Source organism: Anoplopoma fimbria, chromosome 9 (genome assembly GCF_027596085.1).
Source record: "Anoplopoma fimbria isolate UVic2021 breed Golden Eagle Sablefish chromosome 9, Afim_UVic_2022, whole genome shotgun sequence".
Lineage (NCBI taxonomy): Eukaryota > Metazoa > Chordata > Actinopteri > Perciformes > Anoplopomatidae > Anoplopoma > Anoplopoma fimbria.
In genome coordinates this window covers 6,895,871-6,916,939 of record NC_072457.1, presented here as the reverse complement: position 1 = coordinate 6,916,939, position 21,069 = coordinate 6,895,871, and the positions used below count along the sequence as shown (strand labels likewise).

The 21,069-nt window shown below is 40.2% G+C and overlaps 3 protein-coding genes across 3 annotated transcripts in view; all 3 read left to right on the top strand.

Annotated features, from left to right (window-relative positions):
* Positions 1-833, top strand: part of myo15ab (myosin XVAb) — a 44,820-nt gene extending 43,987 nt beyond the window's left edge. Inside the window, 3 exon segments of the mRNA XM_054604186.1 lie at positions 45-178; positions 335-475; positions 589-833. Coding sequence (XP_054460161.1) covers positions 45-178; positions 335-475; positions 589-690 — 377 coding nt within the window. The 3' untranslated portion in view covers positions 691-833.
* Positions 834-2,636: 1,803 nt separating this feature from the next.
* Positions 2,637-9,326, top strand: alkbh5 (alkB homolog 5, RNA demethylase). Its single transcript, XM_054604242.1, has 4 exons — positions 2,637-3,805; positions 4,790-4,870; positions 4,971-5,084; positions 6,784-9,326. Exons 1-4 carry the CDS (start codon positions 3,087-3,089, stop codon positions 6,941-6,943), a joined length of 1,074 nt encoding a protein of 357 aa, XP_054460217.1. The 5' UTR covers positions 2,637-3,086; the 3' UTR covers positions 6,944-9,326.
* Positions 9,327-10,222: 896 nt separating this feature from the next.
* Positions 10,223-21,041, top strand: mief2 (mitochondrial elongation factor 2). Its single transcript, XM_054604614.1, has 8 exons — positions 10,223-10,428; positions 14,332-14,492; positions 15,290-15,455; positions 15,608-15,705; positions 17,175-17,351; positions 17,476-17,639; positions 18,129-18,281; positions 19,394-21,041. Exons 2-8 carry the CDS (start codon positions 14,355-14,357, stop codon positions 19,899-19,901), a joined length of 1,404 nt encoding a protein of 467 aa, XP_054460589.1. The 5' UTR covers positions 10,223-10,428; positions 14,332-14,354; the 3' UTR covers positions 19,902-21,041.
* Positions 21,042-21,069: the final 28 nt, after the last annotated feature.

The window sequence follows — 21,069 nt, the reverse complement described above, 5'->3', positions numbered from 1 at the left end:
AAATCGCTAACTTTAATCTAAATTCTGTGTCTTTGTGCGTGTAGGGCTGATCAGTGCATTCCCCATGTTCGGCTCCTCGTTCTTCTACGTCCAAAGCAGCAGCTCCACCACCTTCTACGCCCCCTGCATCGTTGCTGTCAACCAACACGGCCTCCACTTCCTGCACAAAAACACACACGTAAAGATCTGCACACATTCAAGAGTATCAGTATCATCAAACGTCTCCGCTCATCGTGACTGAAACATGAGGAGTCGCGTAGCAGCTTCTGTAGACGCTTGTGTTTTTTATATATATATATATATGTGTGTATAATGCTTGGTCTCTTTGGTGCAGGAGCTGATGGCAGTGGTCCCCCTGGTGGAGGTGCAGTCCAGCCGCACCCAGAGGCCCACTGCTGGAACCAGTTACCCGTATGTAGACCTCACCCTGGGGGACATGAACACACAGCGGGTCATTCAGCTACAGCTGGAGCAGGTATTACGCAAACACAGACAAGGACACTCTTCAGAGGCCACACATGATCCCATGATCACATGCAGTGGAGTTGCTATGTTTACCGTGCTCACGTTGGTGCTGTTTGTCCACAGGGCCTGGAGTTGTGTCGAGTCATTGCCATGCAGGTGGAAAACATGATGTCCGTGCGGGAGAGGCGACTCACCCTGCCACCCAGTGAAATCACCATGTTATAGCACATTGAACGCACACACCGTCGTATGAACACACTAATGTAGATGAAACCCTTTTAAATAGCCTACCTCTTCTTGCCTTCAGGTGTTCTAATATTATGTGTGAATGCATAAATGTACCCTGAAGTCAGTTTCACTTTTACTTGATTATTATGCTGCATTAACTGAACAAAGTGCATACTGGAGACAGTGAAAAGTAAATATTAGTTCATGTTTCTTTCAGGTTGATACCTTTATCATTGCACTTAATGCTGTAGTTTTAATTGATTAAACATTAGAGATTTTTTAATATGTACAGAAACTGTTAATGAACAGTGACAAAGCTTTACAGGCCTGTGACTTGTCATTGCAAAGTTTTATAACTGATATGTAACATTTTTTATTTATTTTATTTATACTGTTTATTATAAAACTCAATGTAAGTAAAACACATGTTGTATTCAACCATTGTTAATCCATCAACTTTTGTTTTGTTTTGTAAAGAATATTTTATTTAAATAAAATCAGCTATTTTATTGAGAGAGATATGAGCACTTTGCTCTGAGTGATACAATTGTTATTTAAGAATTTTGTATTAAGAGGTATCCGTATAAAATGACACAACTGAATGTTTTAATATGTATTAAAATCAACAGAGGCTCTAAAATATTTATTTTAATAAACAGTTTCCCAGGAAAGGCTACAATCAACATTCTTTTCATGATTGATTATTTTTTACATTTAACAACAAATCGCTTTCTATAAAATGCCAGAAAATTTTAAAAAATAGCGAAGTGTATACAGAGCCAAAGTCAGACTGTTGCCTGACCAACAGTCAGAAAAATAATAAATTTATAACAATATGAAACAGAGGAATTATGACAAATAACTTAAAAATAATAAATGATCAAACTTGTTGCTGAATAGTTGTTGGTCAATTAATAAATTTACCAAATTGATCATTTCAGATCTAAATCATGAATAAATTCAATATGCATTAACATTTTGTAAAAATACAAAATGTTTCAGCAGCTGTCTGTGACTGGTGTAATCTACAGGATGAAACGTTGACTTAAAACACCAGTTTTGTACTTAAGATAGCAGTGAATTTGTGCACATTGCTGTATATTTTCTGTATATTGTATTATAATTATGCACAAAAAATTCAGCTGTATTTTTAACATCAAAGAAACTTGTTTTTTACAAAATCTTACAAAACATGTCAACAGTATGTGCCCAAGTTTATCTACACAGAAGGTAAATATGAGTTAAGTAAGTAAGTTTAAGTTTTTATTAAGTAATTAATTAATTTCAGATCTGAATCAATATGCATTAACATTTTTTTTTAAATACATAATGTTTCAGTGTTACGTTACAGCAGTTAGGCCTAATACTGGGTGAGTTACTTAAAACACCAGTTTTGTACTTGACATAGCAGTGTTTGTGCACGGAAATGTATATTTTTCTATTAGTTTTGTGCAGATATTGAGGTATATTTTTAACAACAACGAAATGAAGTATATACAGTACCAGTCAAAAGTTTGGACACACCTTCTCATTCAACTACTTTGAAGAATCTAAAATATAAAACATATTCTGGTTTGTTGAGCATTTGTTTGTTTACCACATAATTCCATATGTGTTCCTTCATAGTTTGGATGTCTTCAATATTAATCTACAATGTAGAAAAAAATAAAAATAAAAATAAAGAAAAACCATTGAATGAGAAGGTGTCCAAACTTTTGACTGGTACTGTACATGAAGTTTATTATTATTATTATAATAGATATCAACAAAATAAATAAAACTATAATAAATGACAACCTTAAATAACATTAAGAACTTTATGGAAGGAAATAAGAGCTCAGTGGGACAAAATTAGCAAATCGCCTTGTGCCCAATGCCCTCCAGGCTCCAAAAATGGATTCATGATTCCCGACCGGGTCACATGACAGTCCCTCCCCACACCGACAGGTCAACACTGCGCATGCGCAGATCTGTGGCAGGTTTACACGAGTTTTATTTTCAGCCTTTTTCGAGGGGGGACGACGGGTTACACCGGCCGCGGTCGAGCCTCTAGTGACACTACGACAATGCTTGTATGTCACTGCTGGAGGTAGAAGAGGAGCGGACACCGGAGGATTTAACGGTTTAACGGTGACACGTGAGATGTCGCTGCTTGACCAAAGCCAGGCTAGCTCAAGCTAACGCTAGCTTAGCTTAGCTTAGCTCGTAGCTAAAGCAGCTCTGCGTAATCTTTGTTATCTTCATTCATAAAAAACCAGCGCAGACACGTGACGTAGCAGCCCATGCTAGCTTCATGTGTGTGTGTGTGTTTGGACATGCGGTGCTGATTGATGCATGCTAGCTGTTAGCTGTTAGCTGTTAGCACTACACTCGTCTTGTTTTGGGGTGCTGACATGGCCTCCAGCGGGTACTCGGACCTGCGGGAGAAGCTGAAGTCCATGACCCCGCACAGGGACGAGGTGACGCACACGCACACGCACGCAGACGGGGCGAGTAACGGGAAGGGACGCAATAATAAACGCAAACTGCGGGAGTCCGACGACGACGAGCACAGCGATGACAGCGCGGAGAGCCGGGAGCAGGAGGCCGGCCGGGTGAGGAGCAGCATCCTGCAGAAGAACATCTTCACCCCGGAGGAGTGCGTCCTCATCGAGGAGAAGATCGACGACGTGGTGTCCAAGGGGGAGGCCGGGCTGTACCGGGAGCACACCGTGGACCGGGCGCCGCTCCGCAACAAGTACTTCTTCGGGGAGGGCTACACGTACGGGTCCCAGCTGGAGAAGCGTGGGCCGGGCCAGGAGAGGCTGTACCGCAAGGGAGAGGTGGATGACATCCCCAGCTGGGTGCACGACCTGGTGATCAAACCCCTGGTGGACAGTGGAGTCGTGCCGGAGGGGTTTGTCAACAGTGCAGTGATTAATGATTATCAACCAGGGGGCTGCATCGTGTCACACGTGGATCCTCTGCACATCTTCGCTCGGCCCATCGTGTCGGTGTCGTTCTTCAGTGACAGCGCGCTCTGCTTCGGCTGCCGCTTCCAGTTCAAGCCGATCCGGGTGTCAGAGCCCGTGTTTGTGCTGCCCGTGAGGAGAGGGAGTGTCACGGTGCTCAGGTGACTATTGTCACTGTGTGTTGTATTTGGTTGCATTGCTGTTAACCTCTACATTTCATTACATTTACATTACAGTCATTTAGCAGATGCTTTTGTCCAAAGCGACTTACAAGAAGTGTATTCAACATAGGTATTCAAGAGAACTACTAGTCACCAGAAGTCATAAGTGCATCTCCTTTCTTAAACAAGCATCTTAAAGCATAAACCAGAGCAAAAGTAGAGTGCAGAAGCAAATCACTACGAAAACAATAATTGCAACAAACTAATACGAATACAATAAGTGCAACAAACTGATACGAATACAATAAGTGCAACAAACTAATACGAATGTAATAAGTGAAACAAACTAATGTGAATAGGATAAGTGCAGTAAACGAATACAATAAGTGCAGCGAACTGATACGAATACAATAAGTGAAACAAACTAATACGAATGTAATAAGTGCTAAGTGGAAGGCTCAGGGTAGTACTTCTTGAAGAGGTGAGTTTTCAGCCTGCGCCGAAAGCATAGAGGTCACTACAGTGCACAGCTATTCAAATGTTGTTTTCTTGTGTACAGTACCAGTCAAAAGTTTGGACACACCTTCTCATTCAACTACTTTGAAGAATCTGAAATATAAAACATATTCTGGTTTGTTGAGCATTTGTTTGTTTACCACATAATTCCATATGTGTTCCTTCATAGTTTGGATGTCTTTGATATTAATCTACAATGTAGAAAAAAATAAAAATAATGAAAAACCATTGAATGAGAAGGTGTGTCCAAACTTTTGACTGGTACTGTATATGCATGGGTTTTGATGGCATAGTTGCACAATAGTCCACAATAACGCTCACTGTAGTGGCTGATGTGCAACTATGCCATCAAAACCCATGCATATACAAGAAAACCACATTTGAATAGCTGTCCACTGTAGTGACCTCCTATGCATGAAAGGGTTAAAGTGTTGCTTAAGGCTCACAGCATCTTTTCTTCTCTCTCAGTGGCTACGCTGCTGATGACATCACCCACTGCATCCGGCCACAAGACATCAAGGCCCGTCGTGCAGTGATTATCCTTAGAAAGTGAGTCAACATAATATCTCCTTAAAAAGTAATAACTGTGGGTGGAAATCTGTCTCTGATTCCTGTGTTTGAACTGCTGCTCTCCCTCCTCTGATCCCAGGACCCGACCAGATGCTCCCCGACTGGACTCTGAGAGCTCTTTACCTGTCGAGAGACCTGCTCCTCTGAAAGCCAAACGCTCTCATCGCAGATCAGATCCTAATGCTGCTCACAGGTATACAGACGCACACACGTCCACAGCAACAGAAAAGAGTAACAAAAAGTGTCTTTTTTTTCCCCCTTACAATTCACAATTTTACCCACTCCATTTCCTATCAAAACACCCATTTGTCTCGCAGTTATTGTGAAACATAACATGATTAGACCCACTGGGGTATTAGCCCTGCTTTACCAAAAAAATGCAGCCCTCTCATTCATTTAATGGAGGTCTTTTTGTTGGCAGAGCAAGGATGTCAACTCCGAGGATATCCAGCAAAAACAAAATCAAGAGTTTTTTTCTTGCAAAAACTTGAACCAGGCTCAACTTTGGCAGGAATGCAATGCCACTTTATCAGACAAGGTGCTGCATTGGCCAATCAAATACCCATATTCCTAATTGATTTTTCTTGCCGTATAGCTCCTGCGTACCTCAAGATCGTTGCAATGAAAGATAAGCAGTAAAATCCAGACTACTAGAATCCTTCCACATGACATCATAATCACAGTTAAGTGTTTTGGCATCTGACAAGCCCTCAAACTCTTGGATCTGTTTCTTCAGACGTATTTGCGCGATCATGTTCCGTCCTCTCACTGTGACCTGAAACTAAAACTCCCCCATCAACACAGCCCTGGGTATTAAGTTAATGTAGGGCTGCTTTTGGTCCATTCGCTTAGATCTATTGACACGCTGACCACAGAACCATTTAGACTGAATATAATTTGGACACAGCCCAAATCAGATCATTGATCGGGTCTTTGTTCTTAGGAACCAAGTGGACCAGTGATGACCCTTTTTAAAGTCCCTTTATTTAAAGGCAATTTAACACATCAGTCTCATGTCTGAATGAGTAACGTGCTCACTTTTATGTAAAAGTCACAACAGAAATCCTACCAGGTTGGACATGGTAGCATTTCTGTGTCACAGAAAACACGACACAAGTCTGAAATGAATAAGATAAGATAAGATAAGATAATCCTTTATTAGTCCCGCAGCGGGGAAATTTGCAATGCAGTTAAATTAATGCAAAGACTGCAGCGCAACAGCACAAGGTAAAAAATGCACATAGAGAAAGGTGCATCTTGTTTGATTACTGTATTCGATTTATATCTGGTTGTCAGATCTTATGCACAAAATCAATTTAATATACTATAAAAGAGCCTATTTTTAATGAATTCAAACTATCTTCCCCTTTCAGTGCAACCCATTCAAATGTTTAACACTAGTAATAATCACAACCAACATTCTCTCCTTATATTTTTCATTCAAACATGCAGCATATGAGCTAATAGGAATTAAAAAGAGTCCCAACCTAACGTCCTGACATTCAATGCTTGTGCACTGTCGTACTTTATAAAACAGGCACCTGAATTCTCTCTTTAATACCGTTAAATGATGAGATTAATGTGAGAATGTATCAGCGGATTCACTGTGAGACGCGGGGGCGAGCGTCCCTCACGCCCACAATGGTCATTAATTAAGACTTCAAAGGCAAAATAATTTAAAAACCATCAGTGATGCAGCTCGTGAAAGAACAGACATCCCTCTTCTCTCTCGCTATCATAATATGGTTCACTCACTGCTCTCTCTCTCTCTCACACAAGCAAATGTGCTTTCATGTCTGAATGAAGCCACGGGGAACATTAACTCAACACTCACCTGAATAATAATGAAGATCCAAATCTGACTTGGCACCTCAATCTTTGTCCTCCACCAGGCCGCGGGTTCTAGAGATGGACAAAGAGGAGAACAGACATCCGTCGAACTCCCATCACCGCCGCCACAGCATCAGCTCCGAGGACAACTGGAGACGCGGTCAAGACTCCGACAAACACCGGGAGAGCTCAGGACGCAAAGTCAAAATGAGACGCCACTGAGCACTTCTCTATCACATATGTATACATATAAATATATATCTTTTATGTATTTCACTATTGTAATATTCTTTGATCAGTTGTCATTTTTCTCGCTCCTGTTTTAGTCCGGCACACGGAGCACAGTCATCATGTCGTCTGCATTTTGATTTTGAGTCCGAATGAGTTTGAGTGCATTATTTGTTTGTGGCAGACGAAGCTGGCGTCTCGGCTTCACAGTTCAGAGCCTAAAGTTACTAACTCCAGTTAGGCTTCGTTATGAAATTACCTTTAATTGAACATTTCTTGTTTCTATGTCCATAGATACTTCAAAACGGCATGTATTTTTTTGTAACCAAGATGTACAGACCACAAGAGCTAAAAAAAAAAAATATGTATGTATGGATTTGTACAAAAGAGAACCTGAGCTGTAATCTAACTTGTTATAATGTACAATACTTTTGTATAGTCTTTGATTGGGGGAACTTTTATGCAAAAAGGAAACATTTGCTTTTTTGCACCCACATTTCTGATCCCGGAAATAAGTTCACTTTGACCTCCCTGTCGCAGTTTAAGTTGAAACAACTGACAGATGTGCAGAAATGCGTTTCTGTGTTATGATTTGATTCTGGTTACAATATAGGGCATCAACTAAACTAATGTTTTATGGAGTGATGAAAAACTCAGGCCTTGTTTTACACTCCTGTTTCAGTTTGAAGTTGCTTACCTTGTAAACTGACAGAGGCCATGTTATTGCTGTTCTGTATTAAATCTAATTTTTCCTCATTTACACTGGTGATATTTGGATCGGACAGAACAACACCAACCCTATAAAGTCTCGTTTAGTGTGTGTCTAAACATGTGGCTGAGATAAACTCCATATCCGGATGTATTTGTCCTTGAGATTAGCTGTATAAACACAGATTGGTTTCTCGTTCCCAGTCAGCCATATTTGGCGGAGGCACTTATTAACTCACACGTAGGTTAGTCTGGAGGTACACGTGAACAAAAATAAACCTAGGTTCAAAGATGTTACTTTCTAAAAACAGGGTGAGTTTTGTTCACGGTTTTCTGAAGCTCTGCTAAAGTTGTGAACGTGAATATGATTGCAAAAGTAATATACTGTCAGAGGCAAATACTGAGGCTCTTCAAACTGAGAATGGGACTTGGTACGACACAGAAGGCGGCTTCTTGGGTGTCACTGGTCAGGTGGTGGAAAAACAAACCGGAGTGTGTCACATGTTATTAGAGAGCTGTCTGGTTTCAAATTTAAATGATCATCAAATAACTGGTCATAGCAGTGATGTAGTAGTCAAGACCACTCGTCTTGGAATTGATCTCAGGATTCAGGATTTTATTTTAAGACCGATCAAGACCACAACTGCTGGGATATTGCTAAACTCTCTGTGTATTTTCTGCCTTAATTAGTTACATATTACTGTTTTCTCCCCGTTAAAGTTTTTTTTTGTGCTGATGTGGGGGCACCGGGATAGAGGATGTCATATGTGCAGATTCTAAAGCCTTCTGTTGCAAATTTGTAATTTGTGATTTTGGGCTATACAAAATTCATTGAATGGAATTATTACTCATAACAAAGGAAATTTCCACACGAAATATTCTCCTCTGCCATGCCTTTTTGATAACTTTATAAAGACATTTCTAATGTACACATATACACAGTGTGTCTTCAAAAAACAGGTGAATGAACGGAATCTTAATTTGAGTTCTGTTGGGTTTTTTTTGTGGGACTGTGAATCTTTCAGATGAATCTGAGGAGAGCCGTTGTGGTTTGCATGTTTTATGTTTTATCTGAGGTGTGTCATGCATTGTGGGACTTGCACTGGTCTTGGTCTTGACTTGCTCTTGCCCTGCCTTGCTCTCAATCCCTCAAAGCCTTGTTCTTGATACACTCGGTCTTTGTTTCGTTGGTTTTGACTTCAACACTCGGCTATATCAAAGATATGGTTCTCTTTTTTTTCCTCCATTCTCGATTACAATATAATTCCTCTTTTCTGTTCAAGTTTGAAGTTTTGGGAAACACTGATATGGCTAGAAAGTGTCCACCTATATTAAAATAATACAGTATTTACTGTATATTATTCCCGGCATGTTCTATGTTTTCTGTCCACTTTGGTGAATGTTGTGTCATTCTTGTAGGTCACTTTGAGCAGGAAGGTCAGTAGAGAAGTCATGCTGTCATCGCATTAAAATCTAACAGATTATGGCTTTGAAATAGTTGTTTTATTGATTTATGTAAATTTGCATTTATAGTATCATAATAATTTAAATGGTGTTTTTCACTTAAGGTGAGAAGTCAAAGGGAAATCAGGTTTTGACCTTTGCAATTCAATTTCTGTATTTCTCTAATAATTCTTGCATCTGTATATAAGTTTGTATATTATGCATCCTCGATATTTCAAGAAAAGTATTTATACATCAATAAATAAAACATGTAAAATGAATCAGCTTTTAATTGTTTTGAATTGTACAATCAAAGGTAACATGGACTCTGAAGCTCACCACAAACAAAAAGGAACAGCCTCAGGTTAATTCATTTTATCCTTTTTCAAATTTAATTATATCAAGTGTTGGTATCAAATGTATATATAGATTTGGCTTTAGCTGTCGGGTCATAATAATAATTTGGGTTTTTGACTTCAAAGGAAGAAAGACCAGAATCGACAGATTGGCAAACAAAACTTAATCAACAGCATGTTTGGAAAAGAGTTTCTGAGATAAGAGGTTCAAAGTTCATTCTTGACCTTTGAAAAGCTGCTTTAGTTTGTCCAATAGTGCGTGACGACTAGGTCAAAAACACTGAGACAGAAATACCACACTATTAAAATACACCACTACAAGGAAAGTGCATTCAAAATGTAAGTGAGGTAAATGTACAGACGTATAAAAGTAAAAGTACCCATAGTGGCAGCTGTCAGTATTATACTATTATATTGTTGGATCACTATAATTGAGATTATTAATATGTAAATTGTTCTTTAATGTTGCCTTTTTCTAGTTGGAGCAAATTTAAGATACTCTATGTACTCTTGGCAGTTTAATCTATGTGTTTTGTATGCAAAATCTTCATTTGAAAAGTAGTTTACAGCTCTCTTAAACTAATTTAGTGAAGTTAAAAGTACAATATTTGTCTCCAAAGTAAAAGTATCATGACATTAAAATAAACCAATTAAATTCCAACTATGTAAAAAGTTGAGTAAAAGCATACAGTAACTTTCCATGCTTAATTGACCTTCTTGTAATGAGATCATGTCTGAGTTCCGGAAGTCCTTGTTGAGCGCCGCTGCTTCCTACCGCAATTAAAGAGTAGAAGAAGAAGACAGCCGCCGTTAGCTTAGCTAGCTAGCTAGCTGGTTACAACCATGTTTACCTGATGCCCGTGAACAATAGGACGTAACGTCACGTGTTTGTTGTTAAAAAGGCATTTAAATACGTGCTTCATCAACACACTAATGCTGTGGAGGAGGACTGGTGTACTTCTCTCCTGAGAGGTAAGTGTGCTGAAGAGATGCAGAGGGACGGCTGATGTTCGCTAAGCTAACTAGCTAAGTTAGCCGGCTAGCTAATATCTTAATGTTAGCTAACTACACCTGTGGACTGTATTGAAACACAGGAGAGGATGCTAGGAGGTGAATGAAGCTCAACATGTAGCCAGAACACAGTCAGTTCTGCTGTTAGATACGTCATCTGTTTAGGATCTCTGGAGGAGAACCCAGAGTGTTCTGCAGTGTTCTTATGCATGTTACTAACTCACCTGTCCTGTCCCTTACAGTACCACCCCATATAGAGAGTCAGTCTGTCCTGTCACCCACAGTAACAACTTGGTGGTACAGCGGGTAAAATAAGTATTGAACATGTCACCATTTTTCTTCAGTAAATATATTTCTAAAGGTGCTATTGACATGAAATGTTCACCAGATGTTGGTAACAACCCAAGTATCCATACATACAAAGAAAACAAAACAAATAAGTTCAGAAATGAAGTTATGTGTAATCAAATGGAATGACACAGGGAAAAAGTATTGAACACGCTTACTGAAATTGATTTAATACTTGGTACAAAAGCCTTTGTTGGTAATGACAGCTTCAAGACGCCTCCTGTATGGAGAAACTAGTCGCATGCATTGCTCAGGTGTGATTTTGGCCCATTCTTCCACACAAACAGTCTTCAAATCTTGAAGGTTTTGTGGGCCTCTTCTATGAACTCTGATCTTTAGTTCTTTCCATAGATTTTCTATTGGATTCAAGTCAGGTGATTGGCTCGGCCATTCTAGCAGCTTTATTTTCTTTCTCTGAAACCAATTGAGAGTTTCCTTGGCTGTGTTTGGGATCATTGTCTTGCTGAAATGTCCACCCTCGTTTCATCTTCATCATCCTGGCAGCAGATTTTTATCAAGAATGTCTCGGTACATTTTTCCATTCATCCTTCCTTCAATTATATGAAGTTTGCCAGTGTTCCCACCTCCAAACTTCACTGTTGGTATGGTGTTTTTGGGGTGATGTGCAGTATCATTTGACCTCCAAACATGGTGTGTATTATGGCATCCAAAGAGTTTAATTTTAGTCTCATCTGACCAGACTATATTCTCCCAGTATTTCACAGGCTTGTCTAAATGTTGTGCGGCAAACTTTAGACGGCGGTTGAGTGCATTACTTATTGTTTTCTTTGAAACAATTGTACCTGCTAATTCCAGGTCTTTCTGAAGCTCTCCACAAGTGGTCCTTGGCTCTTGGACAACTCTTCTGATAATTATTTACACTCCTCTGACAGAAATCTTGCGAGGTGCACCTGGTCGTGGACGGTTTATGGTGAAATGATATTCTTTCCACTTCCGGATTATGGCCCCAACAGTGCTCACTGGAACATTCAGTAGTTTAGAAATCCTTCTGTAACCAATGCCATCAGTACGTTTTGCAACAATAAGGTTGCAAAAGTCTTGAGAGAGCTCTTTGCTTTTACCCATCATGAGATGTTTCTTGTGTGACACCTTGGTAATGAGACACCTTTTATATAGGCCATCAGTTGGGACTGAACCAGCTGATATTAATTTGCACTGACAAGGGGCAGGATTGCTTTCTAATTACTGATAGATTTCAGCTGGTGTCTTGGCTTTCCATGCCTTTACTTTAATACTTTTTCCCTGTGTCATTCCATTTGATTACACATCACCTAATTTCTGAACTTATTTGTTTGGTTTTCTTTGTATGTATGGATTACTTGGGTTGTTACCGACATCTGGTGAAAATTTCATGTCAATAGCACCTTTAGAAATATATTTACTGAGAAAAATGGTGACGTGTTCAATTCTTATTTTACCCGCTGTATATGGTGTTTTTAAATTGCTGAATAAACTGTGTTTTGGACTATTGCACTGACTGGAAACAGCCTATTGGGAAATAGCATTATTTACAGATTATATGTTAATCAATTGCTCCATTTGTTTGCAGCTGTAATCGGCTCAAACAAAAACCTATCGACATCAGGCATTCTTCGGTTGACCTGACAATAATGGTAAAGCAGCTAACATTAAACAGAGAAGTGAGATCTGCTCTGACGTTGAAAGCGTCACCTCAGTACTGAGCCTGCTGCCGACATTTGTTGGGCTGTAACCTGACTAGGACGGCTGTTTTTATATTTGACCCAGCTGGTCTGACTCAGGCATGTATTGGGGTCTATAAATAGAGCGTGTCTCCATTCTTGGGAACCTGTTCCTCTGGCAAAAAGAGGGGAGACGCTCTCGTTTGAAAATGGTTAAGAGTCATGTCCTGTGGCTATTTCTGGATATCAGGTGCCTGGAGCTAAATGTGATAAGCACAGTGCACACGTTCAAGTTTTGTTCAAACTAAAAGTATATTTAAATCATCTTCACATATCTGTTTCTTTAAGTGATTGGTCAATTTCATTTTTCTCATTATTAACAACCTCACTAATGGCTTTAGCTTTGAGCAACATTGCACTGATGCAGCTTCCTATGTCTTTTGATCACAGCCTTGTAGTCAGACAGGCAGCTGTTCTACCAATAAAACAAAATGTCACAGAAAACATTTTGACATGTCAACGGTGCCTGCATAGTATGTGGCTTACTGGAAATGCTTAATGAGACACAACAAGGGAACTGAACCATTGTTTATGTTATCAATTACAGTTGTGATATTCAAAATGTCTCCTGTGAGAAAGGCCTGTCTGCCTTCTGTCACAGAAGCAGCCAAGAGAAACGAACCAACATCTCGGTTCCCAAGAATGATTATTCTGTCAGCTTCCTGTTTACAAAACAAGATTCAACATGATGAAACTAAAATATGATCCTGTTCTATGTTTAAGGCCAATAGGAGACCTCAACAGAGGGCTTAGTTTTCCAAAACGGATCTTGCCAACAAAGTTATAAATGATGGGGAAAATATTCTATTTAGTTAAGTCAATTTTCTTTCCATAGCCCAATATCACAGATTTGTCTCAAGGGGATTTACAATCAATAAAGAATAGAATAAAAAAATGTATCTATAAAAGAAAAATCGCTTTCATGTAAACTGCATTACTTAATACATCAGCGACTGTATTGAAACTACACTTTCATCCAATTATCCAATTAGTTTATATGATGGGATGCATCAACAGAAAAAGCAAAGCTGTTTTGTTTCTACATGATTCAATAACAGGTTATAACCATGTTTATAAAAGTCATGCCGTTTTACATGACTTTCTTTATTTTATTTTTATTTTACACTTTCACTAATTCTTTAACAGAAAGGGATGTTGTTTTCAGGAAGATAAAAACATGATTATTGATCATGACTAAAGCTCTGTGGCGCCACTGATGTATATGAGAATTACAGACATACAGAGGGGTGACAAATTAACCAAAAAAGTGAAATAAAGGAAGGTGTTCGGCCACCGTAAGTCTACAGAGCAGCTTCACTGCTCTTTGGCATACATTCTCCAAGTGAAGCTCTTCTGTAGGGATGGTTCCTCCAAAAGATATTCCCTCATTTGGGGTTTTGGAGCGGGAGAGTGCTTCTCTAACACGAAGGTCAAAAAACTTTTTTTTAGTGTTCAATTGGATTGAGATCTGATCATTGTGATTTTCTTCGATTTACGGTTTTTGTGCCAGTTATTAAGGCATTTGATTGTTTCTCCACTCATTTATCCAGATTTTTACATACTTAACTTTTTCACCTGTCAGTACATCTTTAAATCTCATTCTGCTGCACATCCTGTCAGTTTGTCTCATGGGTTATTCGGACTTCTTGACATTAATGTGGATGTGCAGCTACATCGCATGGTTTCTACAGACCTAGACTGCCGCAGGAAGAGTTCATTTTCCCTCTACTTGACAGTTATGTCTCGTTACTCTCTGCACACTTGAATTTTATGTTATGCGTTCTCTTTTCCCAAGGCTAACGGCAAAAAAAGGAAGCAATGAACTTCCAGAGCAGTCGGCGGCGAGGAGAGGATGGCATCGCCGTGGTGATTGATTTCCTGCTGTCTAATGCCCAGCTGGTTCTGGGAGTCGGTGGGGCTGCCGTGCTAGGAATTGCTACGCTGGCAGTGAAACGGGTGAGTGTTTTTTCAGTTTGTTAGGAACACATCAGTGCGTCATTCATAGACACTCTTCACTCATCTGTTTTTTGGAGACAGTCATTACTGCAAAGATTTCAACCTGGGCAAAAAAAGTGCTGCAAAGCCCTGGATTCTCCATGAATATTTAATGCACAAGTGCTATGCTAGCACTCCAAAAAACTATTTTGTCCATTGAGTTATATTTGATAGATTGGCAGTTCATCCTCCAGCTGTTTCATTACCTGTAGCATGGTTTGCTGGCAAGTACATACAGACTATAATACCAAAACTCCTCATTGTTAAGACTAAAAGTAGGTTGATTGCATTCCCAAGCTACTGTATGTGGTCAGTAGTCAATTCCAGGATTAAGGCCTGAATCAGAATTTTGCAGGTGGACTTTAAATCAAGAAAGTATTGTTCGTAAAATGATTGCTGTTTGGCAGTTGACTCTTAAATCAACTACAGCAGACATAAAACATATTTTTCTTTTTTCTTTTCTTTTTTCTCGAGGAAAAGTATTTCGTTTTCTAGTTTATTTTGTTTCGTAGTAAAATGAATGTAGATCTTCTGCCTGGGCGACAGGGAATTAATCAAAAATGCATTGGAAAAAATGCAGAAACTCCTCAGGATGCCTTAAGTTGCCTTAAGATGCATGAGGCTGAGGTTATCTTTGTGCCTACTTAATCTAAATTGGTTTACCAGCGGGCTATGGCAGCGTTATGCAGAGTTATGCTACTCTGTACTATCAGTCATGCAGTGCGGTCTGACTGTGACGATGAGTGTTTTGTGTTTAGCTGATCGAGCGTGCGGGCCGTGCAGCTGATGATGAAAAAGTGGAGCAGAAGATAGCTGAGAGCTGGGAGGAGTTGAGTTTGGTCTCTGCTTCCCCGACACTAATCAAGAAGGGCATCGAGGGCGTGGTGATGAAACATGTTGCCATGGCAGCCAGACAGCAGAAAGGTATGTGCTACAGCCCAGCAACCAAACGCAAATGAGACACAAAGAAATATCACAAATTCATTGAGGTGTATATAATAAGGTGTATATACTGTAATCATCATTGTGGACCTCTGATATTACTTAACAGCAGTTTTGATCACTTTCTCAATCAGCTGACCTTTCACAACAACCTCAGACGTCCTCTCCGGAGGTGCCATCTAAACCCGAGTCAAAGTCCAAGAAACTCCAGCTGTGCGTCCTCAGTTTGCAGGTACGCTCTGACAATTCTCGCCCCTGAGCTCTTGAACTCATAGATTATGCATTCAGTCTTAGCAGCTGCTGTAAAAGCTCTGCTCAGTGTTGGCTCATTCATTTATGCGTGTGTAACATGTTTTTTTTAGCGCAGTGCTTAGGGGATACGCATTGTTATGCACTGGTTGGGCTGCACAGAGCCCCCTAGAGCCCTGCATAATCAAAGTACGGTGTGTGTGTGTGTGTGTGCTTGTGCACTGGCTGTATGGAGGAAGTCAAACAAGCATGAAAACAGCTTTGAGTTAGTGTGCAGAACGCCCACATAAGCAGAAATGTTGTCGATTGTTCTGTATGAGCTACATGAAACAATTTGTTCAGTAAATGTTGGCAGAGCTGCCGCAAACGCATGACTGGACATAAGAGGGGATTTGAAGCAATGGGATTTGCCTTTAAAGAAAGCTTATGCAAATTGTATCTTTTATGAATAGTTGCACATCTTCATTTTCTATTCTGCGCCCATGGAACACTGCTTTTTACAATGAATACTTGGAAGCGTTCCCCTGAAAAAAACTAAAAGTAATTTAAATGACTTGTCTTCTGAAAAGGTACCACAATAGAATCAGCGGTGCATTTTTCTATGGCAGCGTCCTTTGTTTCAGATGCTTCGTGGGTCCAGTTTTGCCATGGATATAGGGCTTTAATGGGCTTTAAACTGTTAATGCAGTAAATACACTTGTTTTACCTTTTTAAATGCTTCTTTAACAGCAGTAACAGAATACACACAGCATTGTTCCTCTGCTGTTTACTACTTTTCTCCATCGCAGCAACTAGACTGACAAAGCATCATCCTCTCAGAGTTCTTAATCTCGAGATAAAATTAAAAATACCTTTTTAGCCCTCTCGGATCACGTCCTGGTCATATATGTGCACCTAAATATGCAAAGAAATGACCACGTTGTATCAAAATCCAATCATATTTACTTCTTATAAAACTATATACGAGGTGTGAATACATAAGCTAGTACCAATCAATTTCAACTAATAATATCATGACGGCAATACATCAATCAATCAGGAACTTTTAGGACAATGGAGGTGAGTGTGTATCCGTACTGCGCCACATTCTAAGCCCGCCCACTTTAGAGCTGTCCAATCAAATGCGAAGGATTTTATTTAAATCCCTCTTATAACTGTACAGCGCTCAAAATATTCTGTTTCACCCGGGAATACTTCCGAGTACAGAAGCTAAAGACGCTCTAACTTTAACTCTGCTTAGAGGCACAAAACAACCTTAAATATTATATTACTCAAGAGACATCTGTGTGGATTCCCAGTGGAAGTGTAAAAAAACATCAAAACTCTTTTGTTACCTTCATGTTTAGAGTTGTTATCTCGGCGTCACAGTATTTGTGCACATATATGGACATAGTACAGTAGTTTTCTGCCTGAGCTCTGTATCATTGGAAAAACTGTATGAAATGTGTGCAGGAGCGACTGCAGCAGTACTACCACACAAGGGCGGCACTATCTCCAGACGAGGTCCGGAGGGCTCAGTCTCTAGCTGTGGACATCTGCACTGAGATCCAGGGCTTTCTGCACAGCCGTCTGCCCGACATGCCTCTGGGAGAAATGAGCCTCGGAGGTTCTCTAGTGGATGACCTGCAGGTACGCTCACTGAATTCTTTTCTTTTTTTGATTGCTAAAGCACTCTTTTTTTTGCCCCTTTTGAGTTGTTGTATAGCAAGGTGTTAGCTGAATACCACCTGGGTTTATTTCTGTGTGTGTTCAGGTGGTCAGTGCGGACCATGCATGTCTGCTGATGCCTCTACAGCTGGAAGCCTCTCTGTGGCGTCTCATCCCGGGAGAGGAGACGCTGCTCACACACCCGCTGCACTGGATGGTCCGACGGGTCAATGTGGAATATTTTCCCAGAGGACTCAGCTACTGGGACAGGTGATCACACACAGATCAACTAAATATCTTTAATTTGTCAAGCAGCCTGCACTTTTAGGTGTTTCTATCTTTTTAAATAATTCAGGCCTGTTTGTGTAACTAGTAGATTTTTACTGCTCATTAGCACCAGTTGTTTTTTTTACTACAAATAATGCAAAGTGATTGTCAGGAAAATGATTGTATTGCATCTCTTTCTTTACCAAAACTATACTAAAAAAACCTAGAACTAACTTCTTTTAAAACTACTCCATAATAACACTTTGATTATATCTTATAAATGTATTACTTAATTACTTAAAAACTCTAAATGAATAATCCATTCCCATGCTCTGCTTTAAGTATGAACCCCTCATTCTGCATGTCTTACTATTATTTAATTTCATTTTTTAGTGTTTTGGTCACATTTGTATCATGTAATTATCTTGTATATAAGTGTTTGTATAAATGATGCTTGTATTGTATAATTGTATCTCTCTCTGTGTCTTCTAGGTACCTGGTTGGTGGTTACCTGTCTTCAGAAGCGGTGGTGAACATGTTGAGTAAAAGTGTCATGGAAACTATAAACTGGCCGTCCATCAGCAGCACTCTGGACTGTCTCGTCAGACCTGTTCTGGGAGGTCCAGACCTTAGAGTGGAGATTCGGTGGGTGTCCGTCCTTTTATTTTTAATTTCAATGTTAAGATTCAATTACAAAAGAAGGATTTTTATTAGTTTACTCAGCTGTTTGAAGTTTAGAAGGCAGTAATGACACAATTATTTAATAGTTGCCGATGCGGTGATTAACTAATGTTAAGTGTTAATTTCAGTTTCGAAAAAATAATTAAACTGGTGAAGTTTCAGTATTGAGCTGCTGTTCGTTCATAATGAACAATGCTGTTGATTTAAATGTTATCCATTTATCTGTCGCTAAAATGTCTCCAAAATGCGCAACAGCCTTCCCACAGTCCTGCATGTTTAAGTTTCAAGAAGGCAACTAAATATAAGTCCTTCTAATCCCCTGGGTAAAAGGGATGCTAAAAGAAAAGAGTTCAAATCACTGTGTAGTGTGAACAGTGTGCACACAGGAGAAGTTTGTCTTCAGGGCTTCCTGCCAGAAGTCTTCCTAGGGATTAGGCAACAAGCCTACTTGGTTAGGTTTAGGAAAAGATCATGTTTTGGGTTAAAATAAACCCCCCTCTGGCAGAACGCCTAGAAGGCAAACTTCGCCCGTGTCTGAACAGAGAGACAATCCCAAAGAGTTATCTGCCAACCCTGCAGTTCCCGACAGCTTTAAGGAGCTTTTTAGTGTCTTTCAGCTCATTGATTGGTTCATGCGGCCCACAACTTACAAATTACTTTCACCGTTTTAATTAAAAAGAGCTTTGATAAACGGCCCTTTACACTATCAACTGACAAATAAAGTTAGTGACATAGTGGAGCATTAAGCAGCTATGGAGATGTCTTTCTCAGGACATGGTGGAGACCAAAGCAGAGCTAAAACAAGAGTGAGGCCAAAATCAGGACTCCAGGTCGATGGCTAATGTTACTCCTTACCTGCTGGACGTCTAAATAGGAAACCCAAGTGGCCAAAATACAGATCACACAGGTTACTTTATCTGCGATCACATCAATCAACCTGTGTGTGTCTGTGTGTGTGTGTGTGTGTGTGTGTGTGTGTGTGTGTGTGTGTGTGTGTGTGTGTGTGTGTGTGTGTGTTGTGTGTGTTAAACGTGATGTGCTTGCTCTCTTTAATGGACTTTTCTCCTTTTCTTCAGGCCTGGAAGTGAAGACGGTGCAGGGAGCAGTGATCAGCCCCTGTTCATCTCCATTCTGCCTATGCTGAGGAAGGAGGACGTGGTCCTGACCGCCCAGCCGGAGCTCACCTCTCCCTGGGTCAACGCCTGGCACCTGTCTCTCTACCCGTGGGAGAACCAGCGACTGACTCAGCTCGACAGCGCCGACGCCGGACACCGCAGGCACACGCTCAAAATCCTCAAGGCCGTGTGCAGACTGAACCCTTCCCTGAGGCTGCTCGGAGCCGCCCCGCTGACCAACCTCATCCTGCACCTCAGTGACAGTGAGAGCGACTGGTCCGAGATCAGCCTGGATGTGAGATTCCAGCAGTGTATCACAGAGCTGATTGGCTACCTGGAACAAGGGGCGTTACACAGCTACTTCAAGCCGGCTGTCAATCTGCTGAGCGGCTTGTCAGAGGACCAGGTGGACCAGATGGGTTTCATGCTCTACTGCGCTGTGTCAGAGCCTGAAATACTGCTTATATAACTGTCTGCACACACAACATACTTCAAGCTCTGACACACACACACACACACACACACACACACACACACACACACACACACACACACACACACACACACACACACACACACACAGATCAAATTTGTTAAGATCAAGGCTAAGATGTTGTGATCTTCCCACTGCTTACCCGTGTCGTTCAGCTCCTTCGTCCTGCTTTGACGCGAGAATACAGTTGGAATTACAAAAAATGGCAGTTTGCACCAAACGGGAGGAGGAGATGCGCAGAGAGACGAGATGAAACAGTGATAATCAGACTGAACAAACCCCTCAGAGGAAAGGAGACGTGCCAAGGAAAGGAGCTGAGGAAGTGTTTATCGACATTTTTGACATGATGCTTTAGGATGTGCCTCATCAGAACAACAGACACCAAAGTCTGCATTTAAGTTTGAATGATTATTGGTTCTTTTCACGGGGAGTCGGTGATGGTCAGCGTGGTCACACACAGTTCAGTATTCAAATGAACAGCGGAGGACTAAATGATGGCGTGTGCCCCTGCAATATTTTCCTAAATCTACTTTAATATAATCTAACTATGCAGGAAATTAATGACCTACAGGTTTGAATGCACTTATAAAACCATTAAGTCTGTCTAACTTATTTAACGTAAAGGGTATATTTTATTATACTGGAGGTTTAAGTGTGCCGTGTTTTGTTTGTCTTGTTTGGTGTTCAGTCTGTTGCCAATCTTATTTGGGTTAATTTACCCTTTAAATTATGATTAAAGTTGCCTAATAAGTGTGTGCTGTTGCTTTTAGATACCGTATGAATGTTGTGGACATTTCTTGAGTGGTGAGTTCTTTACTGAGTGATGGAAAATTAATTTTCTGTGATTGAACAGTAAAACTGCAAATAAAATTGAAAAGATTTGTTTAGATTTTTGCTCTGTTGTCCTGAAATATTTCTTTTCTAACTTGAAAATTGAGTGTGACAAAGATAAGTGTTGCATGTGAAAATGTTTCATGCACCTTTTTGTTTTTTCAGTGAAGGTAGCTAACAACTGCCCTTAACTGAAGAGAGTCGTGCCATTTTGTAAACTTTTTGCAAAATTCAGTGGAAATGCTGAAGTCATCTTGTGAGAAATCTTCAGTCTGCACTGCATTTAAATACAGCAGAAATTAAAATGGCCTCT